This window comes from Podospora bellae-mahoneyi (genome assembly GCF_035222275.1).
Source record: "Podospora bellae-mahoneyi strain CBS 112042 chromosome 1 map unlocalized CBS112042p_1.2, whole genome shotgun sequence".
In the NCBI taxonomy this organism is placed as follows: Eukaryota; Fungi; Ascomycota; class Sordariomycetes; order Sordariales; family Podosporaceae; genus Podospora; species Podospora bellae-mahoneyi.
This window is the reverse complement of record NW_026946360.1, coordinates 345887-371110: the sequence shown is the minus strand read 5'-3', so window position 1 is coordinate 371110 and position 25224 is coordinate 345887. Positions and strand designations below refer to the sequence as shown.

Here is a 25224-nt window from a genome sequence, read left to right as displayed (position 1 = left end):
CGGGTGTTGCCTTTCTTTTCTTGACCACCGGCACGCAGTGTCATGCAGCCGCGAGAGACAGATTTCGTCCGCGCAGCGTTCTCGATGTGATTCCTTTGTCCGGGGCATCCAGGGATTCGACTTCCTGGCGAGTAGGGGTTTGTTTGGTCTTCCCACCGCTCTTTGCTCACCTGAGCGAGAGCCCAAATGTGAGAAATGACGGGGAAAAGGCGGTCGATAGCCCGATGAATGATGGTTCAAACGATGGCAGCACGCTGAGAAATAGCTGGAACATCCAGAGCCAGGCGGCGAGGCAGACCGGCTGGATTGGGGTGCCACTATGGTTTTGGTGACTGTGTCTCCTGTCGGGCTATGTTCGGCACGAGATCATAGGTCCAGATATGCGGCAGGATTGTGGGAACACACTGTTGAGAGAGCCGTGAGATAGCCACACTTTCCAAGAACAAGGTTTTCGGTATTGGCCCTCGTAAACTTTTGCGGTTCCAGACAATCTACGAGAAAGATTGGAGTCGAGTGAAGCTAACACGACACATCCCAGAGGTGTTTGTGCCTCAAGTGGATATCAACACCAAAAGGCCCCCGGAAGTTGTCTACATGTTCCGCCAAAGGCCGAACAAAGAGGTTTGGGGAGGCAAGTGCGGTCCATGAACTTCTCGCAGGGACAGGCCTTGTTCGATAAGCCCTGGGCAGGAGGGAGACTGTCGGATGGCTGCAGAAGGGTTGCCGCTGAGATTGTTGGCTTATTTGGCTACTCCGTCGATGTGAGCGTGTAACAAAGAGAAAATAGGGAGCATCATCGTCGTCTCATCTAGCACCGCAATCCCAAGTGATTAACTGACTCGACACACGTGGCCGCTTTACCTCTGTCGTTAGGACGTGTTTTGATAGCTCGTTTCAGGGGATGAAGAGCCCGTCAGCATTTGGATCTCTTGCTGCTGATGCGTAATAATTGGCCGTCAGATGACTTGTTTTAGAAGGACGCCCCGACGACCGTATTGCCTGTCAAATTGATTGCTTTGAAGTCATCCCAGCCCAGGAACCAAGAGGGGCTGCCAGGCACCCATAACTTTCCCAATCGAAATGGCCATATTGCAACTCGATTCCGTGATATTCCATGCCTCTTCGAGAAGCCCGAGAGAAAGACAGGAGCAAAATCCTTTTCCGCAATATTCTCCGCCGAGATTCGCCGCAATACAGCGGAAAAGAGCATCTGTCAAATGCACTGTGCCTTGCCCACCCACGAGCTTGACCTTGTACAAGTTTGCACCGAAAAAGTGTCCGAAAGAAGTACAGGTGTTTTGCTGACCTGCTGTCCACGTTGGCGATCAGGCATCCTTCCTCTCAACAAAAATATTTTCTTCTGTTATCGCCCTTCAGGTGGCTAGGACAGGGAAGGGAGAGCGAGACGGCACAAATTTGACATACTGTCAACTGGACGAGTCAAAGTCAGCCAGCGAAGTGATGAAGTTCAAAAAAGATGTGGCGCAAAGGCTGGCTACAGATAGTGAGTAGAACCAGAAAGAGCTGCAATCCTCTGGCCAGCTCCGTGCTGTATACCCTGCTTCGGCATTGACGAAGATCGGGCGGCCCCATTTCGCCCAACTCAGGCGACAGCTTCTTGTCGTATGTTTAGGGCTACATGGAGTCCTCGACTCTCGGCCGCTTAGGCATGCTCAAAGCCCGCGGCGACGACTTCTGTGAGCACCCGCTGAGCCAATGCGCAACAGTGTTCTGCCCAACACAGACAGTATGGTGCCTCAAACGGATGTACAGAGCCCGAAGAAGGCCCAGTGAAGTCGCCGGCGGACAGGAGAAGTGAACCTATAGCAGCAGTCATAGCAGACATCGCCGATCACAGTTCTCGCAATGCCGCGCCGGCAGAGGGTGGTGGAAAGGCCCGCCCCCAATTTAAGAGCAACCTAGGCCGGTTTGCAAGACTGAAAGATTGACCGGCTATGCCGAGACAATCTACCGGTTCAAGTGACGACCAGAGCCCCCCATAATCTGGTATTAGTGTATTCGAGACACCCCCTGCCAAAGTTGACGTTCATAGCCACTCGAAGACAGTACCATCATCGGGGAGATATCAGGGACAAGCAGACTGATGCCCAGTCCAGTCCAAGGAGACCCCGACTGCCAGTCTGCCAGCCGGGAGCATCACATTCCAGATGTGTAAAATACTGTTGAGGTCTTAGACGTGTTACCGAGCGAGAAGGGTGACCTTCCAAAAGCCTTTACACGCCGTTGTAAGACAGCTCCAGCTGTCACTGTCACGGCTGTACGCAGCACGTCGGGGCATTGGAAGAGAAGCCTGTATCCGCCGGATGTTGCAAGCAGACGCAAGGTGCCACAGCATTGCTGGTATCCAGAGCCGCGACAGCATCCCATTCGTCACGCGTAGAGAGTCTCGATCCACATCGAAAAGGACTGTCTGCGAGGAGGTACAGACAACTCCACAGCCTCGTCCCCCATAGAAGAAGCCAGGGCCCGCAGTCCTAGATCGGATTGGTCCTGGAACAGATGCGATATGGAGGCGACCGGACGCCGGCATACCGAAGCGGAAAGCATGTAGCTGCCGTGGGGTTCATTCTCGAGACCCGATCCAAACAATTGCCAGCAATGGTTTTGGGCAGGCTGGGGACTGCCAGGCTGGGCCACAGCAATCTAAATTAGCATGGGCGGCGGCGAGTACAATTCACCAAACGTGGCTAGGGGCGCACTGAACTATACAACATGTAACCAGCGTCTCGAGACTCGATATTTTTGTGCGGGGTGGGATACCCATCCAATATGTAGAAAAGAGCCGATGGGTAGCCTTGAATTCTTGAGTCCCTTGGGAGCATGGGCTTTGCAAGAGAGCACACAAAAACGGGATGCCGGTGGTGGTCGTACCGCTACTCGCTTGTCGCAGCTGGAAGTCGGACCAGTCGGACCAGTCTGTGTGGACGAGCAAGGAACTGGCAGTGAATCAGGCGGAGAAAAGAGACGTGTACGATTCCGGATTCGCCAAAGAACTGCAAATCTGAGCAAACAACTCGGAAGCTGGGACCACTGAGGTGAGGAGGGTGGGAACCTGGAAATTCATCTGCATCATGTGTCGACGCTGAAGTCGCAAATTTTCGTTGGTGCCTCCACGGTAGGGTCATCTGGCTATCCATCTTTTGGGGCCTTCTGGCAGTTCCTTCCATTGAGGCCCTTTGGGTCATTAGGGCCAGCTCGGGAAGATGAATCACGGCAGGAAGTGTTGAACTGAAAAATGGAATGTCGTTCGTTCTTCGGTTGCCCGTGGTTTGTGCCTAGATGGGTGAAAGAAATTGTGTAAAATGATTGGCTAGTCATTAGATGGAAGGCTCCGTTGCCTCTTCTAATCTACCACCTGCCAGACACTTGGGTGCTCCTGAAACTTGGCAGAAGTGGGGCTACTGATTCTTGTTTTGCCAGGCCTGAGGCACCACAAGCCCCGACCCCACTTTCAGCAGGAAGTCGCGTCTCGTTCGCGTATGGTGCCTGGACACGGCATTGAAGACCCTAGTCGAGGAAAACTCGCCCTACGAAATATTGAACACAACGCACAGCAGGCTCACAGTACACCCACCACTGAGACCACGCACAACGACGATTTTGTTTACCTGCGGCCGGCTACACTCGCCACAACAATCCCTCTTAACTCTTTCTTGTGACGCGACCCCTCCATTCCTTCTCATTTTGCCTACTCCCTTCGACTCGACGACAAACGCTGGGCGAGTTGATCGAGGCCTCTCGCGGAATCTCTTTTTTTTTCGCCATTGTTGCGTCGTGTGGTGTCGAGACTTCGTCTTATTTCGACCCTTTTCCACCTTTGAATTTTGCATGTACCAAAGAACAAAGCCTTTGCTCTCCCTCTGCCGCACCTTTTCACGTTGCGCTAAAGACTTTGCGACGCGCGACTTGAGGAACGCGCCTCCCAGGTCATCGCCAACATGGATTCAGACGTGGAGTCCGTCTTTGACACTGCCCAGAGCGAGTCTGACGGATACTCACCAGAGGTGGTACGTATGTTTCCTGGTGCCCTTCCCTTCGTCTTTGAATTGGTTTTGCAGACTGCATCTAGTCTGGTTACCCAGCGGTACCTCGGCGGCAGCAAAGGATCGCTCAGTTGAAGCACCAACTCTGAATACTGAGCTATTCTACCAATACAAGCGCAAGCAACAGCAAAGCTAACAACATCTGCTACAGAAAACAAAAGCTAAGGCTGCGCCGAAGAAAGCGCCTGCCGCGAAAGCTGCCAAGATGGTCCAAACCAAGCTCACGGTCGGCAAGGCGAAGGCGGCGCCCAAGAAGAGAACGAAGCCGGATAGCGATGATAGCGATGACGATAGGCCTCTCTCCAGCACTCCTCCGATGGCTAAGAAGCAGAAGAAGGCACCGGCGAAGAAGTCCAGTGGCAAGCCACTGGCTGAGATCGAGAACGACAGCATGCTGATCGACGATGAGCCAGCCCTGGCAGCTGCCTCCAAGTCCTCCAAATCCGCCACCGAAACATACCAGAAGCTCACGCAGCTCGAGCACATCATCAAGCGCCCCGATACCTATATCGGGTCCGTTGAACGCACCGACCAAAAGATGTGGGTTTTCAACAAGACGGAAAAGTTGATGGAAAATCGTGTTGTATCCTTTGTTCCTGGTCTCTACAAGATCTTTGACGAAATCCTTGTCAACGCCGCGGACAACAGTCAGCGCGATGCCTCCATGACCTTTCTCAAGGTGACTGTCGATCGCGAGACGGGTGAGATTTCAGTCGAGAACAACGGCAAGGGAATCCCGGTTGAGATGCATCAGAAGGAGGGCTGCTATATCCCCGAGCTTATCTTTGGTCACCTTCTCACCGGTTCGAACTACGACGATGATGAGAAGAAGACGGTCGGTGGTCGCAATGGTTACGGTGCGAAGCTTACCAATATCTTCAGTTTGAAGTTCACTCTGGAGTGCCAGGATAGCGTCAACGGCAAGCGATACAAGCAGACCTGGACCGACAACATGTCCAAGATGGAAAAGCCCAAAATCACAGCCAACAAGACCAACGACTTCGTCAGAGTGACCTTCCTTCCGGACTACAAGAGATTTGGCATGGAGAACGGCATTGATGACGACTTGGAAGCCCTCATGTACCGCCGTGTGTACGACATGGCAGGCACCATGGCCAGCGTCAAAGTCTGGCTGAACGGTGAGCAACTCAAGATCGCCAAGTTCAAGGGCTATTGCCAGCTATACGCCAAATCAATCGCTGCCGAGCGGGGTGACGTTGTTCCCGAAGGCGAGAAACCTACTGCTGCGAATGTAGAGTATGAGGAGGTCAGGGACAAGGGCAGAACGTGGCAGGTGGGGTTCACTGTGTCAGATGGTTCGTTCCAACAAGTGTCCTTCGTCAACAATATCGCCACAACGTCAGGTGGTACACACGTCAACTACATTGCCGATCAAATCACCGAAGCCCTTCTGAAGGAGCTCAACAAGAAGAAGAAGGGCCATGGTCTCAAGCCGGCCAACTTCCGCAACTACATCTTCATCTTTATCAACTGTTTGGTCGACAACCCCGCCTTCACCTCCCAGACCAAGGAGCAACTGACGACCAAAGTTAGTGCCTTTGGTAGCAAGTGTATCCTGAGTGATGCCTTTCTCAAGAAGGTCCAAAAGTCTGAAGTCATCGCCAACATCATGGAGTTTGCTGAAAGGAAAGCGGATAAGATGCTGGCAAAATCGGACGGCAACAAGCGTGCTCGTGTGAGCAATGAGAAGCTTGTCGACGCCAACTTAGCGGGCACCAAGCGTGGCCACGAGTGTACCCTCATCTTGACGGAAGGTGACTCTGCCAGAGCATTGGCCGTTGCTGGTCGCGCTGTCCTGGATCCGGATCGCATCGGCGTGTTCCCTCTTCGTGGAAAGATGCTGAACGTGCGTGACGCATCGACCGAGCAGATCATGAAGAATAAGGAAATCGAAAACATCAAAAAGTTCCTGGGTTTGAAGCACAAGCAAGTGTACACCGATACCAGGGGTCTCCGATACGGCCATTTGATGATCATGGCCGATCAGGATTTGGACGGCAGTCATATCAAGGGCTTGCTCATCAACTTCCTTGAGGTTCAATTTCCTTCGCTGCTGCGCATCCCCAACTTCTTCCAGCAGTTCATCACCCCTGTCGTCAAGGTGTGGCAAGGCACAAACCCAAAGAAGCCTCTGCGTCCCAAGTCGTTCTTCAACCTCGTCGAGTATGAGACGTGGAAAGAGAACAACAAGAATGAACTCCGGAAGTGGAAGTACAAGTACTTGAAGGGGTTGGGTAGTTCTTCGAACGAAGACGCCCAAGTCTACTTCACTGATCTGGATCGCCATCTCAAAGAATTCGAGACACTCAAGCCAGAGGAGTCTCAAATGCTTGACATGATCTTCAGCAAAAAGAAGGCCGATGCTCGCAAAGAATGGTTGGGCAACTTTGTTCCGGGAACCTTCCTCGACTCTACGGCTCAGAGAATCAGTTACTCCCAGTTCCTCCAGAACGAATTCATTCTGTTCAGTATGGCTGACAACATCCGATCGATCCCGTCCATGATCGACGGCTTCAAGCCTGGTCAGCGCAAGGTCATTTACTCTGCCTTCAAGCGCAATCTTGTCAACGACCAGAAGGTTGTGGAACTTGCCGGTTATATTTCCGAGCAAGCCGCCTACCATCACGGTGAACAATCTCTGCAGCAGACAATCATTGGTCTAGCTCAGACCTTTGTCGGCTCGAACAACGTCAACTGCCTAGAACCTAGCGGCAACTTCGGTTCCCGACTCTCTGGTGGAAAAGATTCTGCCAGCGCTCGTTACATTCACACGAGACTGTCCCCGTTTGCGCGCAAGGTCTTCTCCAAGCTTGACGAGCCCAATCTCGAGTACCAGTTCGACGACGGCAACATGATCGAGCCCAAGGTGTATGCTCCGATCCTACCAATGGTCTTGGTCAATGGTGCCGACGGTATTGGTACCGGCTGGAGTACTTCGATTCCCAACTACCACCCCATGCACATAGTGGAGAATCTGAGGCGCCGGATGGGAAGGTTTGACCCTGACGATACCGAGGAGAAGCCCTTCGTCCCCATGGCACCATGGTGGCGTGGTTGGAAAGGAACTCCGGAGCAGGAAGCGCCCAACAAGTGGCGTTTCAACGGTATTATCAGGCAAGATGAGCAGAACCCCAACGAGATCCACGTTACTGAATTGCCAATCCGCATGTGGACTGATGACTTCAAGGCTAAGCTTGAGGACATCATCCAGAACGACAAGACACCGACCTTCATCAAGGATTACAAGGAGTTCAACGACCACAAGACGGTCCATTTCATCATTGACATGGACGAGAAGCACCGAGAGGCAGCCCTCAGGGAAGGTCTGTTGGAGAAGTTCAAGCTTACCACTACCGTCTCCACAACCAATTTGGTGGCCTTTGACACTCAGGGCAAGATCAGAAAATACGACAAGGTGGAGGAGATCATGGAGGAATACTACCACTACCGCCTGAAGATGTACACAGAGCGCAAGAAGCATTGGCTCAAGGTGTACCACGCCGATTACCGGAGGCTCAAGAACCAGTACCGTTTCATCACGGAAATCATCGACAACAAGATGGTGGTCAACCGAAAGAAGAAGGCTGTCTTGGTGCAGGAGCTTCGTGACCGCGACTATGAGGCATTCCCTCCCAAGGACGATAAGAAGGCCAAGTCGCCTGACGAGGAAATGGCTGCTGAAGAGGCCGAAGATGACGATACCGCTGGAGGCGCTCGTGACTACGACTACCTGCTTTCGATGCCTGTCTGGTCTTTCACCAGCGAGCGTCTTGAGAGACTCAAAAACCAGATTGCGGCCAAGAAGGCGGAGCATGATGAACTGCAGGCTCTGAGCGAGAAGGATCTTTGGGTCAAGGATTTGGATGCTTTCCAAGAGGAGTGGGAAACGCAGCTGAAGTTGGACGATGAGATCGCCACCGGCATTCGCAGAATGGGTCGCCGCAAGTCGGACAAGCTCGGTGTAGGGAAGGGAGGAGGCCGCCGTCGGAAGGATGATGACGCCTATGAGCCAGAGAAGAAATCTAGGGCCAAGGCCGTCAAGGCTGCTCCTGTGCCTATCAAGACGGAGAAAACCCAGCAGCGGTTTGCCGAGGCGTTCCAGGCAAAGTCCAAGCCGAAGCCTGTCGATGACAATGCCTTGCCAGATGTTGAAGCGGGCGGTGGGATATCTGATGACGATTTTGCCCTCTTGGGTAAGAAGGCGATGCCCATCAACACTAAAGTGAAGGAAGAGTCGGAGGCTCCCACAACAACCAACGGTCGTACCAAGCGCGCGGCTGCTGCGAAGTCCAAGTATGTGGTATCGGATGACTCGGACGAGGACTTTATGGATTTGGGTAAACCTTCAGTAGATGAAGATGTGGATATGGCTTCAGAACCCGAGGAGGCCGTGGCCGAGAAGCCGCCCGTCAAGCGCGTGGCAGCAGCAGCAGCCAAGGCGAAGCCGTCATACAAGCTCAGCGACAACGAATCGGACGAGGAAGTGGAGGAGAAGCCGCCCGTCAAGCGCGCGGCCGCGGCCAAAGCAAAGCCATCCTACAAGCTCAGTGATGATGATTCTGAAGACGACTTTGAGGCGAAACCACCAGCCAAGCGTGCAGCCGCAGCCAAGGCCAAACCGATGTATAAGCTCAGCGATGATTCGGATAGCGACGACAGCTTGAAGCTCGGTGATGTCGGTGCTATGGTCAAGGGCATAGGAGCTCCAGCTTCGAGCAGCAGCGGTGGCAGGCTTAGTCTGTTTGCCATGTCCCATTCTGGAGGTGGGGATACTTCAGTTCTCCCCAAGATGAAGTCCAAGCCATCCAAGCCCAGTCTCGACTTGGACGACCACGACGACACCAATTACGAGGCGCTCGCCAGGTCATCCCCCCTGAAGACCAAGGAGGATAACTTGGACGATTTCCTATCAGACGACGACGTTCCCGCTGCCAAACCTGCTCCCAAGGCAGCATCCAAGGCAAAGACCCCTCTCAGTGTCGTTCCAGCACCGGCCAAGAAGCGTGGACGTCCTGCCGGCAGCAAGAGCACTAAGGACAAGGATGAGGCAACTGCTCCCAAGGCCAAGGCCGCTGTTACCAAGACCACCAAAACAGCCGCTGCTAAGCCCAAGGCACCACATCTCTCACCAGCTGCGAAGGCGTATGCTGCTAAGAAGGCCAAGGCTCAAAAAGGCTTGAGCGACGATGAGGGCGATGAGGCTATGGAAGATGCACCAGATAGTCCTCCCGCAGCCAGGCCCAAGGCCAGGCCTGGTCGTGCCGCAGCCGTGAAGAAGAAGCCGATTGTGATTGACAGCGATGAGGGTGACTCGATAGGTGGCGGTGGTGGGGATGACGAAAGCGATGATTTCGACATGAGCGATTAGATTTGATGATAGCGGGGAGAAATGCTCGAGTTCCTAGCTTTCTTGTTCATAATGGGGATCACATGGTTCACAGTTTATATGGGAGTCAGAGTTGCACCGGGTTAAGCACAAGTTATGTGAAGCTGGGAATTGTGGGACGTTTCGGGGTGGCAGCTTTCTTTTGTTATTTGTGGCAAATTGTCGGTCTACTATGGTGTGTATGTGTAATAGCAACATGGCATTTTGGTTGAACGCATGATCGCAGTCATGAAGTGTGTGGTAGTGTATTGTCAAGCAAAGCGTATCAACATCAATCTAGAGGGGCAGAAGTTGCCAAGATTCTGCTCCCCGCACCTCCCTTATGTGGCCCCAATCAGGAAACAGTGACGTCGAAGGAGCAGCCCCCGTTTGGGTTTCACACCCAACGTCTTGTCTCCCTTCACGATACTTTCAACAACAGTCCTTATTTTCCCCAAAACCTGCATTTCTCGGCATATACATTTATATACAGTCCAAAGATCCACGATGCCCCGCCTCACCACTGAAGGAACGTACACCGATTCCCCCCCGCCAGGCCGCAGCGCCTCGTACGACGGAGACGAGGACGATGACTTCTTGGACCGTGGGCGGGCCAAAGCCCATCGCTTCCTGCACGGCTTCATCGACTTTGCCTTCCAGGGAAACGTGCTCGAGATCGCGTTCGGTCTGATCATCGCGTCCATGTTCACCGCCCTTGTGACCTCGCTCGTGACGGATATTTTGCTGCCGCCAATTTCGGTGTTGTTGCCGCTGAACAAGAACCTGGAGGAGAAATTTGCCGTGTTGAAAGGGGGGTCGAATTATAAGGGGGAGGGGGGGTATAATACTTTGAAGCAGGCGCAGGCGGACGGGGCGGTGGTGATGGCTTATGGCTTTTTCTTGAACAGGTTGATTAATTTTATTGGTGTGGGGATGAGCTTGTATGGGATGGCGGCGACATATCAGTTTTTTTCGAAGGATCCGATCATCAAACGTACTGTTAGGTGCAGGTATTGTCGGAAGAATATTAGTGAGAAGGTGAGTCTACTCTTGAGCTTTTTTTGGGGGCGTGGTTGTTAGGTTGTTGGCTAACGGGGTTTCACAAAACAGGCTGCAAGGTGTATCAACTGTACTAGTTGGCAGGATGGAAGGGAGGATCGGTTGTTTTAGAGAGGCTGAGGTCGTCGTTTGCCGTTCAAGGGGTCTACCATGGAATGTCCTATTAGATTGGACAGTAGGTGGTACTGAGCATAGGGGGTTGTTCTCATCCTTGAGCATGTGCGGTTGGTTTCGTTTTTGAGCATAGCATAGCAGGCCGGGGTGGCCATTCTAATTATTGACGGTCATGTTTACATGCATCCTCGTTCTTACACAACCAGAGACATCGCAAACGTCTCAGCGAACAGATCTGTGTTTCCATGGCAACTCCCCTAGAGAAGCATCGCGCCGGCACCGACAAGAGCAGCACCCATCATGATGGCATTCTGGGTAATCTGGGGGACACCAGCTGTGCTGCTGCTCGTAGAGCCGGCGGCGTCCTCTGTCTGGGTTGTGGTCTGTGTGCCTGTCTCAACAGCGCCAGTGCCGGAGGCACTGGTAGTGGCAGCCTCAACATCCAACTTCTCCAAGCCGGCCGTGATTGTTACGGCTTGGATTTCCTTCTGGTAGTTACCTGCAACTTGCTGGAACAGAGCAGTCCCGCCAGGGCTGATGATGGAGCCAAAGCACTTGGCTTCTTTGCCCACGAGATCGCAACCGTATTGTTGTGTGCTAGTCGATGTAAGCAAAGGTTCGGTATAGGGGGTGAAGGGTCATAACAGAACTTACACAGACTCTCCGCGCATGTCAATAGAGAAGGTGCTTTCCCCCTGAACAATAGTTAACCCTGTGCCAAGGCCACAGTCGTTGGAATCGGCATCGGGAGGGCATGCGAGTGAGTAGGTTGCCGCCGCGGGCTGGGCAGTGATGACAGAAGCCCAGATGGTCTGCGTGTCGAAGCCGGGAAGGAAGAGAGAGGTGACTGAGGTGGTAGCCGCTCCGACATCCTGAGCCGAGGCCATGGTGCTGAGACCGGCGGAGGCCAGCAAGGCAGTAGTAACGCGAACCATGGTGACGACTTCAATTCAGTAGATGCAGGCGGAAACAAAGCCAGAAGAAGACGCGTAAAAACCAAAGATGGAAGAAGGACTATAGAAATATGATACTAAGACCATATATCCATATCTTTTAGGCAGCTTGCTCCGTATTCGGTATCATCCATGCCAAGCGCGTCCCTCCCTGAAGCTGAAATTACTTGTACTAAATCTTCCGGATTTCGGGCAAACCGCTCAATGGGAAAGCCATCAGTCAGCAACACATGATCCCTGTTGACTTCATGCCTACCCTCAAACATAGCTGGTGACGACGAGCCACAAATCTGGTCTACAGAAACTGCGGTTGGGCGTCCCAGAAGAGAAAGAGGTAGCAAAGCAAAAAGCAAGCGATCCCGCCTCTGGATGTGGTACGGGAACTGAGTGACAGTACATCCCGTGTTTTAAACAGCAGCAAAGTTGCTTTGGCGGTGATGATCGACGGCAAGAAAATCAACCCTTGTTTACAGCTTTGCCCTGAGGTATATCAGATCGACAAGTGCCAGAACCAAAAGGTACATGGGAAAAATGATAGGGTGATCGTTTGATGCTTTTAGGATTCAGATCGGTGTCGGAGCTACCGTAGCCTGAAGCCGACTGTTGTCGTAACCCCTGCCAAACGCCCATTGGAACCCACCTGTTCGGGCACTTACAGCAAGCCATGGATTTTACAGAACCCTGTGGTGTTCACGACAGATACACGACTTCAATGCAGATGCGCTCGTCTTAAACAGAAGCAAGTCACCGCCCGTAGAGCAGCATCGTGATGTGCGGCTTGGCGACTATATCTGGACGACACGAAAAACTCAAAGGCATGTCTTGGCGAAGCCCCCCCCCTCGCCAAGAGCGCCGCCAACGCCAAGAACGCAATTCCCATCGTTCCGGACAAAACAGCGCAGGTCTGGGCATGACTGTCCTGCCGTTCTAGATCGAGTTGTGACAATCCCATCTCTTCTCTTCCTTGCAAAAAATCCATTTCTTTCTGTGAATATCCCTGTTGCTGCGATGGCTGCCAAATCGAAAGCGTAACCGCTCTGCCACACCTCCAAAACATCATGAGATTTCGGCGAGAGGAACGGCGCCGGGGAGGACGAGTCTCTTGCTGGGTCTGCACCACGGTTGTGATAGCGCGAGCAATCACTGGTGCACACGGCCAATCCACCGTATCGGTTTACATACCCGGCTACGGGGAGGCTCACTGGGCTGCTCTTCGCGGCAGCATCATTGGCAGTGTACGTATTTTGATTGAGAAAACCAGGTTGAGATGGAGCATCTTGATTAATCGACTGTTCAGGACCAATCCGCAACAACCTACACGGTCTTTTGTGCTGAGAAGGCGCCAAGTTGTCAGATTGCCGGCGACCTTCCCTTTGTCTTCACGGAAGGGCCAGGGACTTTGAAATACGGTGGCGTGGCCCCTGGGACACTGTCTGTTTGCGAGCCATGGTTTTCTGAATCCGAAAGATCAAAGTGGCTAACTGAGTGACAGAACGGCCGAACTTGAATGCAACTTGGACGGCACAACGGCCGCAACCTGCACCGGATCGTCATCCTTCGGGGCCAACCATTGGGAGGGCACCATCACGGGGCCGACGCAGACTGTGTGGACGGAGACTTTCACGACGCCCGAGGTAACATGGGGCGCGTTGACTTTGACAACACCGGGTCCGTTACCCAACACGATTGACATTGACGGGACACCAGCAGCATCGTTGACGAACTCGCCTGTCAAGGGCGCCGGTTTTAGCCTGGACCCGGTGAGAGCTAGCTGGCTGTCGGGCGTCTCATTTGGGACTGTTATTTTGTTTGTTCTGACATTCATGTAAAGGGGCGCGGAAACGGGCGTTTGATGGTTTTATGTGCTCCGGTTATGGATCGGGGCCGGTGGAGATACACGGCAGGGTGTTTTTGTTCCCCGATTTCACTTTTGGTTCAAAGAAGTACGGATACCCCTTTTTTCGAGTCGCATGTAGTTCCGAGGTTGTACAGAAACATATAGGGATGGGAAATATTCCGGGTTTTTATGCGCCTACTTCGATACGGAGCTGTCTTTCTATTCACCCTGAGCCATCTCAACAGCCTCTCTTCAGCTGGAGATGCAAGGCGAGAATGACCCACTTGGCAGCACTGTCAGCTTCAGAGAGGACTCGCCCAGTCGTGCGGCACGTTGTGGACAGGGTGGTTGGAACTGCAAGTTGGTTGCACGTGTAATATACTATCAACACTGATAGCTTTTAACTTTCGAGGTATGTTTCAGGACTTTTGGAGTGTCAGTTATTTTGTCCACGGCGTGCGCGGCAAGGTCCGCTGATCTGTTGGCCAGCCGTTCGGATTTCACTGGAGGTGGTGTTTCAGAATTTGGAGAAACTCCAGCCTAAGAAACGTGGCGTGAGCTGGCAGCCAATCAACGGCCTGTCCAACTGAAAGCCCCTGATCACCCGCTGCCCCGCAGGAGCATCGTAAGCTTGGCATCAAAATGCTCCGACTTCAGGTTCAACATCTTCAACACCACCATGGCAGACAATTCACCTGTGTTTCCCGACCATCAGCTACTTTCCTGACAATGAGAGGGTGAAAGGGGACGCCCGTAACACTGGTACACCTTTAGGTGATATCGCCAAACTTTCACTTGCCACATAATTGTCAATGGAACACACAAACACAGCTGAGGTGCCCTGGGCATCAAGGTTCTCAAAGGCAGCATTTTCTGCTGTGCCCTTTGCATAACTTACCCACTGGCAAACCCCTCTCGTAAACTGATATTTGAAATCACCTAGACAAGCCTTCTCTGTGCCTGGGTCTTGCCGCCCTCTCGCCTAGCAAGCGCACAAACGCGCGCGCTTCTGAAAGACATACTGGACCCTTCAAAAACCTCGGCACCTGGTCAAGCTTCCATGTGCACAGTCTTGGAATCACCAGTCGGTGCACGAAGCAAACGAAACATGCTAAAATAATTCTAGGGGGTGCAAGGCTTACCCGCAGTGGGGGTTGCCATTGACAGGGAGACAGGGTTCAAAGATGCCCTATTGGCTCGCAGGAGACGACAACACCTCCCCCAAAGCCGTGCTCGGCGCCGCAAGAAGGAGATCGGCCGTGGTGATGGGTCACTCCTTCTTCTTGCAGCAGGGATGCAACCTTGAACGGTGAGATGGTTTGTTGCATCCGATCTTCTTTTTAAAAGTTGACAGGTCCCGGCCGTTTGGACCTTTTCATCTGTTCTCCAAGCCCAAGCTTGTCCTTTCATATTGTCGACAGCTTGCTGACGACCGAGTGTGTGTGTGGGTGTTGATCACCAACCTTCGTTTGGTATTGTTCTTTTCACTTCAATTGCCCGCAACGCGAGGCTATTGCTCCATTCATTTCCTGTTCACTTTCTATTGTATCACTTTCGTACAATAGTCCACGAATTTCGGTCACCCGGGGAAACACACAGAATCGTTCGAGAGTACTTTGCTGTTGCCGCTGTCACGGTGCTTTGCTGAATCGTCAACCGCGCCACTCTCAACACAGACGATAGCAACAAGACGTTACCTTTTCGCCGAGTTTGCTCGCCTTCGATTTTTGCTTTTATTTACTGTGCGGCCACTTTCCTTTCGATATCATCCGCTGGTCCTCGGACAGACGCAACTACTCAAAGAACACCACAAGGCTCCAGCAACAAACTCACCATGAGGTTTGTCAAGTATGTGAGACCCGTAGCGGTCCCGGCAGTGATCATATCTGCCGTTGCGCCGAAAGAGCTCAACATCTCTGATTCACGTACGTATTGCATGATCGTTGCCCTGAAAGGAGTGCTAACTTCTCGAAAGTCTCCATCAAGGGCGTTGCCAAAACCGTCGCCGCCAACGCCATGTCTTACTACTCGGGCACCCCTGAGAAATTCGTTGACCTTCCTCAGCCTTACTACTGGTGGCAAGCCGGTGCCCTGATGGGCAGCATGCTCGACTACTCTCACTATACGGGCGACCACAGTTACGACAAGCTGATCGCAAGGGGACTCTTGGATCAGGTTGGCCCCGACTTTGACTACATGCTCCCCACTCACTTCGGCCAAGAAGGTAATGACGATCAAGCATTCTGGGGAATGTCTGTCATGGCCGCCGCGGAGAGGAACTTTCCCCAGCCAGACCCGAATGTTCCCGGGTGGTTGGATATGGGTGCCAACATTTTCGACTCGCTGGCTGGCAGGTGGAATACCACTGCTTGCCAGGGTGGGCTTTTGTGGCAAATCTTTGCCTCAAACCCGAACGGACTCGACTACAAAAACACCGTCAGCAACGGCGGCTTCTTCCAGATCGCGGCCAGACTGGCCCGCGCCACCGGGAACAAGACGTACAGTGACTGGGCGGAAAAGGTTTGGGACTGGACGGAAGGCATCGGCATGATTGACAAGTTTGGAAACGTCTACGACGGCGCCCATGCGAGCAAGGACTGCAAGGACACCAACCCGGTCACGTTCTCTTACTCTGCCAGCATCTACATTTACGGAGCTGCCGTCATGGCCGACGTCACCCAGGACAAGAAGTGGACCGAGAGGACGGAGAGGATGGTGGAGGCGAGCAGGAGCTTTTTCAGCCCGTTTGAGAACGCCACCAACATCATGTACGAGCACGCGTGCGAGCAGGTGGACAAGTGCAATCAGGACATGAGGAGCTTCAAGGCGTACTTTTCGAGATTTGTCTATGCGGCCGCGAGGTATGTTCCGAGTATCAAGCCGGCGATCGAAGAGTTATGGCATACTTCGGTCGAGGCGGCTGCGAAGACTTGCACAGGCGGTGCGAGCGGGACCCAGTGCAGCCACAAGTGGTATACCGGTGCCTTTGATGGAAACCCGGGCTTGGGCCAGGAGATGTCCGCGCTGGAGACGATTCAGGGCTTGTTGGCTTTGGACGCGGAAGCACCGTTGAAGGGGGGCGAAATCAAGACTGTGAGGGCGTTTGCTGATCAGAATGCCGTAAAGGGTGACTCTGAGACGGCTTCAGGTCCAGCACCAACACCGACATCTGAATCGGACTCGGCGGCGGGCTCCCAGACCGAGGCCGGGACGCACACCTCGGGTGGGTTGAGAAGGAGGACTGTTCCCGTGAAGGGGTGGTGGTAGACTTTTGGGGTGGTTGGGTGATGGCGTGTCTTACTTTCTTCGTTGTATTTACATTTCACCTTTTTAGCATTCCAGGCCACATGTTTAATGTGGCCTGGAGGAAATCTTGGAATCAATTGCATTAGGCAGGGGAAAAGCATACAGACATGCAGATACATAAACAAGATGGTCTCTGGTGATTCATTTTGTGTGTTTTTTTTCAGTGACGTTCAATCCGAGTTTGGAACATTCAAGTAGTCCAACCCTACGCAACAACGGCACTGGCAGCCTTCTCCTTCTCCTCTTCATCGCTTCGCGCATCCACCCCCCGGACCTGCTCAAGCTGCTTCTTGATGGCTTCCAAGAACCTCGTCACCTCGTCCTCGGTGCCAACCGTGATCCTCAGGCAGCCCAAGCACCCGTGCTCCTTGCCCCTGAACCTGACAACCACGCCCTTGGTCTCCGCCAGACCCTCGTACACAGCCAGCGCAACAGCATTGTCCGGCTGCCCGTCCTTGTTGAGCATCTCGTACAGCAAAAAGTTGCTCTCGGTCCCGCCCATGAGCTTGCCCACCCCGGGGATCGTGGGCATCTCCCTCAGCAACCTGTCCCTCTGCTCCAGCAGAGCAGCCTTGTTCGCCCTCATGACCTCCAGGCCGGCGGGGGAGAGGGCGTACTCTGCGATCGCGGAGGTGATGTTGTTGACGTTGTAGGGAGCCTTGAGCGCGTTGAGAAGCCTGGCAATTTCGGGGGAGGTGAAGGCAGCACCGAGACGGATACCCGCCAGCCCGAACGCCTTGGAAAGGGTCTGCATCACGACGAGGTTGGGGAACTCGACGACCCATTCGGCGAGGGAGGCCGAGTCAGGCGCGAAGTCGATGTAGGCCTCGTCGACGACCACGACGCCGTTCCAGGTTGGGTGGGCGAGGATCGACCCGATGGAGGATTTGGAGAGGAGGGAGCCGGTTGGGTTACCCGGGGAGCAGAAGTAGGCTAGCTTGATGGTGCTTGCATCGGGGGAGGAGAGGGCGGAGAGGATGGAGGGGACGTCGAGTTGGAAGTCGGGACCCGGGAGGAGGGGGATTTTGACGAGGGAGACGTCGTTTACTTGGGCCGAGACGGAGTACATCCCATAGGTTGGCGGGCAGACAAGAATCTTGTCCTGACCTGGGCGGCAGAAGGCGCGGATGAGGGCGTCGATGGCTTCATCAGAGCCGACGCCGACGAAGAGGTTGGCCGGCGAGAGCTTCTTTTGGGTGTGGACGTGGGTTTGGCGGAGGTTGCAGAGGAGCTGCTTGAGGGGGACTTGGTGAGGGTCTGGGTAGCGGTTGAGGCCGGGGAGGTCGATTACAGGACCGAGGCCGGATTGGGGCTGAATAAGGCCTGTGATGGACGGAGGGAGAGGGGGGCCATAGGCGTTCTCGTTGGCATCGAGAAGGACGTTGGTGCCGTCATCTTTGTAGTCGCTGTTGTTTTGGGTGTCAGTGATAGTGCGCTCATGAGTCCAAGGGGTGAATCTCACTCTCGTGCGCAGCGATAAGGTTCGAGGGCCAAAATGTTTGGTCTAGCGCAAGTTTCCAAGTTGAAGGGCGACATTTTGAGTGTTGATCGCCAAATATGATGAGGTAAACACAGTTTTTGATCTTCAAATGTCCTTATATAGTGCGTTCCCAGTGAGTTGCGCTCAAGTGAGGTTGAGGAGTCATTAACGGCAAGGAGTCAGGGCGAAATATCTTTGCAGCCCCGGTTCCGGAAGGCGGGCCCTCCAAACAAACCATCCCAACAGAGGTAATTTTTGAAGCTGACGACGACGCAGCTGTTTTCGAACAGAAATAAGAGCCAGAGTGAAATAAATCGATCTCCTGATCATCATTGATTTCGTCACCTTTCCAACAACAATTTGATGATCGCTTCACCAGCCTTGATTCTTCCCACCCTAACTAACCCTAGCCCCAACCCTCACACAATTATGAGTGTCGCTCACATCCAAATACCAGAAAGCGAGAACAAGTGAATTACTGCAATCAAACATTATTAAGTGGATTACAACTCTTGCAAGTCTGCCGATTCAGTTGTCAGATTTTCCTCTCCATAACAGTGCCAGACGACACATGAATATTTGATCAGGTCTTCGGTTGTTACCATTCAGCCGGTGCAATCCTTGACGATGATTGGCCAATTCGTGATGAGCAGCAGTCGGGGATCTTGTCCCCCGCCCAGAGCCTTCCCATCAGCATACCCATTCTCTACGCATCACCCCAGCCTTCTATGCTTTGTTAGAACTGCTTCAGATGCTAGCGCCAACAAAAATTCACTTCACATTTTTCGCCCTCCTGCTGTGCGCCCACCTCAGTTCAATCGAGTCCCAAGACGAGCTCACCCGTCACAACTTGCAAGTTGTGTCATGTTACCAGGCCAACACCGTGCCGACTCAGCATTCCCATAGGCTAACTGACAAATTCTCGGGTCTTTTCGCTTTGAACTCCTGAGAAATGGTGTTGAATCCTCGTTCGCCTTGCTCATCACGATGCGGGTGGTCCGGACTAGTCGCCCGGCCGCCATTCCCGGACCTCCCATCCCGAGCCGATGTCACCCCCGTCTCCTCGCGTAGGTGGGACAGCAATATAGCCTGCAGCGGAATAGTATTCCCTGTACCGGGTGAATGGGACGATAGATTGCCCAGCAACCCTTTGCTGGGCACATAAAATGCTTGTCATGGCCCCGTTGTCGATGTTTCTATTGGCGTTGCTGTTTTGTCCTCTCGCGCACACGTCATCCCACGGCTAGCCATGCGGTTTTCTATCATTCTCGCCGGCGCCTCTGCCTCTATTGCGGCCGCCAGCCGTGGCCGCAAGTCCTTCGACAATCTGGTCGCCTTTGGCGACAGTTATACCGACAACGGCCGTCTAGGCTACTACATCAACAATGGCGGGCAAGCACCTCCCCCGGGCCAGTATCACTCGGTGTCAAACACGACGGCTAGCGGTGGTCTCACATGGGCTCAGTTTGCGGCCCAGGATGCTGGTGCCAGGCTCATCGACTATGCTGTCAGCGGCGCGACATGTTCCAACAAGATCGTCGAGCGTGATTTTGCTTTCATCGGCCGGTCATTCCCTTCAGTGCTAGAAGATGAAATCCCATCTTTCACAGCAGATGTCAAGTTCAAGTCCATCTTCCCTAACCGGACACCCGAGAATACGGTGTATGCCCTGTGGATCGGAACCAACGATCTCGGTTTCGATGCCTTCCTTTCTGACTCCCAAGCTCCCGGGACCACGATTTCCGACTTCGTGGACTGCATCTGGTCCGTATTTGATACCATCTACAAGACGGGAGGCCGACGGTTCGTTCTGCTGAACGAAGCCCCTCTTGAGCTCTCGCCGCTGTACGCACACCCGGACAATGGTGGGACTGGAGACAGCCAGTTCTGGAACACCAAGACGAACTATAACGTCACACAGTACGGCCAAAAGATCAAGCAATACACTACAAACGTCAACACTATCTTTGACTACGGCGTCCCATTTCAAGTGGCCATCAAGTCGCGTTGGCCGAAGGCAACTTTTGACCTCTTCGATGTTCACAGCTTGTTGGTCGACATTTACAACCAACCACAGAGCTTCTTGGACGCTCCCTACAACGTAACGGGCTATTACCGCCATTGCTCGTCGACTGGGGGTGACTGTGTCGACCAGACAGCTCTCGGTGGCCTGTCTGGTTTCTTGTGGTACGATGAATTGCATCCTTCGAGCAAGACAGGTGAGCTGAGCCCCTACCATTTGAGGGTCATACATGTGCTAATTCTGTTGTATAGATGAAATCATTGCGGACCACTTCCTTGATGTTGTTTCAGGAAAGTCCAAGTACGGAACCCGGTATGGAAGGAAATAAAGGACGAAAGGACAAAACGCAGAGGAGCACTAAATGCATACTTGTATATACAATGATCCTCATCAGGAGAGAATGGTTCATCAAACATGACAATTGTAAACGATCAATTCAATGAGGAGAGAGGTGTGAGAGGGCACTATGTACCCACCAAGACCGATGAACAGCAGGCTACAGGGTACCAGCACCCTCAGGCACGATGCCTACCTCGCTGGCTTGTAATGCAACTTGAACGTTTAAAGTGAAGCCAAAACCAACTACCTAACTCTTATTTGGTCAGCATTCACCTGCTTACGAAGACAAGACTCGAGAGGCGATTAGGGTCGTCCAGATGATCCATATATGTTATTCTCAGCATAAGATAGTAGTACTCTTAGCATCCAGATCTGCGGCCTTTCGAGCTCAGATCACACAACCTCGACCTTCAAGTCCAAGTTATGTACATCCGTCCTGGTGGAGTGTGGGGCCATTCTCGGTGATGTCTGTCTTGGTGGATGCAGAAGTATCCACATTTAGGGTCGCATAAGAGACGAATCTGGATTAGCGTGGCTGTCGTCTGAAGGCTGGACCCACAAATTTTGGGGCCCTTGCCGTGTGCGGTTCGGGTCCCGTGATTTCGCAACACGCAAAACTTTCAGGTTTCCCCCTCTCCGAACACCCGTCGCCCACAGGACGCCCGCCTGCCACCCAGCGCGACTGATACGCAAAGAACAGCCATTCCTAGCAGCCATTTGCCCTACATAAACTTATTTTCACTTTAACCTTTGTGCTTCGGGCAGCGCCCCCCCCTTTTTCTGGCGTCGGCCCTATAGTTGCCCAATCCCCCGGTTTCCCTCGTTACCTATCTCCGGTTGCTTGTCACCCCCAGTGCCACCTCTCAGGGGTTAAGGAGGGATCTCTCCATCAGTCTCATCCCAAAAAGGATCGCGACACACAGGTGGGCATAGACCAACCTGGAATCCAATATCGGTCCGGTCCATCGCATCTTTGTCTGGCGGTTCAGACGTTTGATAGCCTGTCTACCCGTAGCAATTCCGCGCCTCCCCACTGGCCAGCTGGTCTTTGCTTGGGTGCTGCCTCTTGGTATTGTTGGGGCACAGCGGCAGACGCGCAGAGAAGCTCTCGGATTGCCCACCCAATCCCCATCCGCTCTCGATCGCGTTCGTTATTACAAACCATCTCATCCTGACTGAGTTGCCTGGTCGGCTCCGCGCTTTGCGTTAGAGACATACCTGCCGTCACATCCCAGCCGTACACATCTCGGTGGACTGGGGACCCAGGTACTTGCTGTCACAAGTCTGTCGTTAACGGAGAAAGATACCAAAAGTTGGAAGTTCATGTTGATGGCCCTACCCCACACCGGCAGCCGCAACCACTGATCTGGTCCACGACACGTCTATCGCCGTTCCATCCGCCGCTCACGTTTCCCCTGGCGTACCCCCCTCGGGAAGTCTCCTCTGTCGCCTTGCCCTGTTTCTTGGCTCGAGTCTCCTCAGCCTGATAGAAAGTTATGTACTCAGCTCAGTATGGCTTTAACGGCGCCCCACCGCAGGGCGCGCAATTGCAGCCTTCACCAAACCAGGGACAGCAGCAACAACAACAACAACAACAGCAGCAGCAACAGCAGATGATGTATAACGCGCAACAGCAGCAGCAGCAGCAACAGCAACAACAATTCCCCATACAACATGGTCAGGGCGGCCCGTTTCCTGGAGGTCACAATAACCCGGCCATGATGGGAGGTGCTGGTCCTGCAGGAATGATGCAGAATGCCGCCATGCCGCACATTGGTGCCAATGGTCAGAGTAAGCCCCCCTTTTATGCCTTTCCTACGTATGACGTCCAGCCACCCGTCAGTCTGGCAAACTTTCCTTCTCTGCCCGTTTCCTTGTCGTCCTTGTCCTACCCGACAGAGACCTTCGCGCGTGGTGACCTGAGAGCCATGGCTCGGCAGTTGCCGCAACGCCTCTCGACATCCGAAGCCCATTCCGTGTCACTCCCACACTCATACACTGCCAACCTACCATTCACTCTTCATGTCACCACGGAGACTGACGCCAGTAACGCGACAGTGGCTTACCAGGCCCCCTTTACTTCCTCGCCGTACGGAGCTGGAATACCTTCTTCAGCGGCCCCTCAGCCGCAGCTTCCAGCCAACTTTATGATGGGCGGGCCGATGAACCAGTATCAGCTGAATGCTGGTCTTCAGCAACAGCAACAGCAACAGCAACAGCAACAGCAACAGCAACAACAGCAACCTATGATGCAGCGTATGCATCCAAACCGCCCGAATGCAGGCGGGATGCCCACCTCAACTCCTCAGCGTCCTTTCAACCCGTCGCAAAACACACCGGCTACTTCAATGGCTTCCCAGCCAACTCAATATGGTACTCCTCAGCAGACACAGAGCAACTCACGGAGTCAGACGCCCACGAATCCACCACAGGGACAGCAGGGACAACCGCCATCTCAACAATCGAGTCAGCCATCCCAACCTCTCCCACCACAGCAACAACAACAACAAGTCCAAACCCAAGTCCAGCCTCAGGCTCAAGTTCAATCTCAAACTCCACAGCCACCATCCCAGCAGTTACAACAGCCCCAGCAGCCGCCAACACCACAGCAACAACAGCAGCAGCAGCCACCCCAAGGTCAACCGCAGCAGCAGCAGTCTGGCTCAGCAGCTATGACGCCTCAAACGCCAACCTTTCCCGCTAATGGACAGGGTCAACAAGTAAATGGTACTTCGAGGTTGTCAACGCCTCAAAGTCCCGGTGGAGACCCGCAGGACAAAGAGCGGGTCAAGATTCTTTTCGACATCAATACGGAACTGCTCTACGAATCCATGCAGCTGTCCAACGCCCAGCTCGAATTGAAGAAGGAAGCACAATCGGCTCCGGAAGCTGGAGTAGATTATGCTGAGCAGGAACGGTTGGTGAAGGAAGACTACAACCAGTATGTTACCCTTGGACAGACCGCAAGGAGTTGATCTAACCTATTGTTGCCCAGCTGCATGAAGAGGCTTCAAGTGAACTTCCAGTATCAATCATCCATCCAAAGAAATCCAGCTACTGCCGTTTTCCCGGCTCCTTTCTTGACAGCCCCACCACTTAGCAAGACCCTGAAGCTTAAATTACCCCCGGCTTCTCCAGACGATGTACTAGAACGACCGCTGGATCCAAGCGCCGATCGCCTTCAGAGAATTGAGGGACTCAAGCAACTCTATGCTAAGCTTCAGGCACTCTTTCCTGGTGTCGACCCTAAAAGAGAGCAACCAGGTTCTCAAGCGTCACCAGCTATGAGGCCGGGTTTCAATCCTGCTGCTCCTGGCGCGATCCCCAACGGGCAACTTAATGCGTATGCTCGAGCGCAAGCACAGGCTCAAGCCCAAACACAAGCTCAAGGCCCAGGCCAAGCTACAGGATTTGGCTCGAACCACAGCAGCCCTGCTCCTGGTCCAACGGCTTACAGGACACCTCAGATGGCCAACAGTCCAGGCCCTCTTTTGCAAACCCAGCCTGCTGGCCAGTGACGCGAGCTAGGAACCAAAGCTGTACGATTGTGATGTGATAGGTGTTGAGAGGGGCGTGTACCAGGCGAAAAGTTATACCGTGGGTCAAAGAAAGAGTAGGCCGGGGTATATATTAGCGTGACAGCGTGTCCACGGTTGCGTGTCCGGGTCCTTTCCACATGTGTTCCCTATTTTCTGTTGCGATCATGTCTTGGATCAATAGTGTAAAGCGCCAGTTGCAAATGGTGTTATGGGAGTAAGACTGATCTTTTGGCGGAGTTTGAACACGGCGGAATGCGAAGTGGGCAAAGGAGTGGGTTGGTTATGTGTATTTCTGTAATCATAGGCTGTGCGTATTCATGGGACACAACATTATAGACAATGAAAAGCAGGGGCGTTCGATGACTCGACTGTTATAGATCTATATAATAGTATGGGTGGTATTTTTTGCCAACCTTGCCGACCACTGCTGTGAAGGGGCCAGATTGGACATTTGTTTTTAAAGGCCTCGGCGATCTCTCATTGGGACCATCATTGCTTGTGAATAGTCCCCGAGATCCAGTCACGCAACGTGGGAACATAACACATGTCATCCGATGTCTGAGCCCAAGACTACGTCTCCTCCCACACTCTTGACTTGTGCGGCAAATGCGGTCAAGGGCCAGGCCCGATGAACAAAGGCCACCAAAGAGAAACCCGAATTTTTGGTTGCGGGGACGTTTGACTGCACTGGGCTTGTTACTCGGCGGCCTTCAGCGACCCGTTGTTCATATTTGGCTGTACCTTGGGACAGCCGGAGGGGAAGAAGAGTAGCGGTGGAATCTGCAGTTGGCACATCGCGAGTCTTGAAGCCAAAGATGCGAGTTGGTCCGCCTGCAGCATGCATGCATGAGCGGGATGAAAGCTTCCCTTTCCCAGCCGCCTACTCTGATTGGTAGCAGTTTGGTAGCTCACCAGTTCTCAACGGCAGCCATTGGATGATATTTTATTTCTTTGTGTTCGGGAGCAGGAGCTCCCTTCTCCAACAGAACTGTGCTGCCCAAATAAATTTGGGCCACATCAATAGGGAGGCACAATTATGGCACGACAACAAACCCCTGACTGGTGAGTGGTGATGATAAGGTCTGAATCGAGGAATCACCCTTCATGAAATGGCAGCCAATTCA

At 53.2% G+C, this 25224-nt stretch overlaps 9 protein-coding genes across 9 annotated transcripts; 6 read left to right on the top strand and 3 right to left on the bottom strand.

Annotated features, from left to right (window-relative positions):
• Positions 1-2391: 2391 nt before the first annotated feature.
• Positions 2392-2785, bottom strand: QC761_0025930 (uncharacterized protein; the record flags this gene model as incomplete). Its single annotated transcript, XM_062872166.1, has 2 exons — positions 2392-2649; positions 2741-2785. The coding sequence occupies 2 exons, from the start codon at positions 2783-2785 to the stop codon at positions 2392-2394; spliced, it is 303 nt and encodes a 100-aa protein (XP_062736089.1).
• Positions 2786-3513: 728 nt separating this feature from the next.
• On the top strand, positions 3514-9453 carry TOP2 (DNA topoisomerase 2; the record flags this gene model as incomplete). Its single annotated transcript, XM_062875525.1, has 2 exons — positions 3514-4028; positions 4216-9453. The coding sequence occupies exons 1-2, from the start codon at positions 3960-3962 to the stop codon at positions 9451-9453; spliced, it is 5307 nt and encodes a 1768-aa protein (XP_062736088.1). The 5' UTR covers positions 3514-3959.
• Positions 9454-9957: 504 nt separating this feature from the next.
• On the top strand, positions 9958-10871 carry QC761_122620 (uncharacterized protein; the record flags this gene model as incomplete). Its single annotated transcript, XM_062875524.1, has 2 exons — positions 9958-10488; positions 10561-10871. The coding sequence occupies 2 exons, from the start codon at positions 9958-9960 to the stop codon at positions 10618-10620; spliced, it is 591 nt and encodes a 196-aa protein (XP_062736087.1). The 3' UTR covers positions 10621-10871.
• QC761_122615 (uncharacterized protein) lies at positions 10668-14109 on the bottom strand. The gene is made up of 2 exons (XM_062875523.1): positions 11278-14109; positions 10668-11220 (listed from the first exon to the last, which is right to left on the bottom strand). The coding sequence occupies exons 1-2, from the start codon at positions 11556-11558 to the stop codon at positions 10881-10883; spliced, it is 621 nt and encodes a 206-aa protein (XP_062736085.1). The 5' UTR covers positions 11559-14109; the 3' UTR covers positions 10668-10880.
• Positions 12028-13763, top strand: QC761_122610 (uncharacterized protein). The gene is made up of 3 exons (XM_062875522.1): positions 12028-12811; positions 12874-13007; positions 13069-13763. Exons 1-3 carry the CDS (start codon positions 12635-12637, stop codon positions 13403-13405), a joined length of 648 nt encoding a protein of 215 aa, XP_062736086.1. The 5' UTR covers positions 12028-12634; the 3' UTR covers positions 13406-13763.
• QC761_122600 (uncharacterized protein) lies at positions 14077-17072 on the top strand. The gene is made up of 2 exons (XM_062875521.1): positions 14077-15338; positions 15389-17072. The coding sequence occupies exons 1-2, from the start codon at positions 15248-15250 to the stop codon at positions 16678-16680; spliced, it is 1383 nt and encodes a 460-aa protein (XP_062736084.1). The 5' UTR covers positions 14077-15247; the 3' UTR covers positions 16681-17072.
• On the bottom strand, positions 16768-18591 carry HIS5 (histidinol-phosphate transaminase). The gene is made up of 2 exons (XM_062875520.1): positions 18182-18591; positions 16768-18125 (listed from the first exon to the last, which is right to left on the bottom strand). The coding sequence occupies exons 1-2, from the start codon at positions 18253-18255 to the stop codon at positions 16925-16927; spliced, it is 1275 nt and encodes a 424-aa protein (XP_062736083.1). The 5' UTR covers positions 18256-18591; the 3' UTR covers positions 16768-16924.
• Positions 18592-19397: 806 nt separating this feature from the next.
• Positions 19398-20648, top strand: QC761_122580 (uncharacterized protein). The gene is made up of 2 exons (XM_062875519.1): positions 19398-20418; positions 20474-20648. The coding sequence occupies exons 1-2, from the start codon at positions 19449-19451 to the stop codon at positions 20548-20550; spliced, it is 1047 nt and encodes a 348-aa protein (XP_062736082.1). The 5' UTR covers positions 19398-19448; the 3' UTR covers positions 20551-20648.
• A 1409-nt stretch (positions 20649-22057) lies between these two features.
• Positions 22058-24079, top strand: QC761_122570 (uncharacterized protein; the record flags this gene model as incomplete). The annotated part of the gene is made up of 4 exons (XM_062875518.1): positions 22058-22352; positions 22620-22756; positions 22781-23502; positions 23557-24079. The coding sequence occupies 4 exons, from the start codon at positions 22058-22060 to the stop codon at positions 24077-24079; spliced, it is 1677 nt and encodes a 558-aa protein (XP_062736081.1).
• Positions 24080-25224: the final 1145 nt, after the last annotated feature.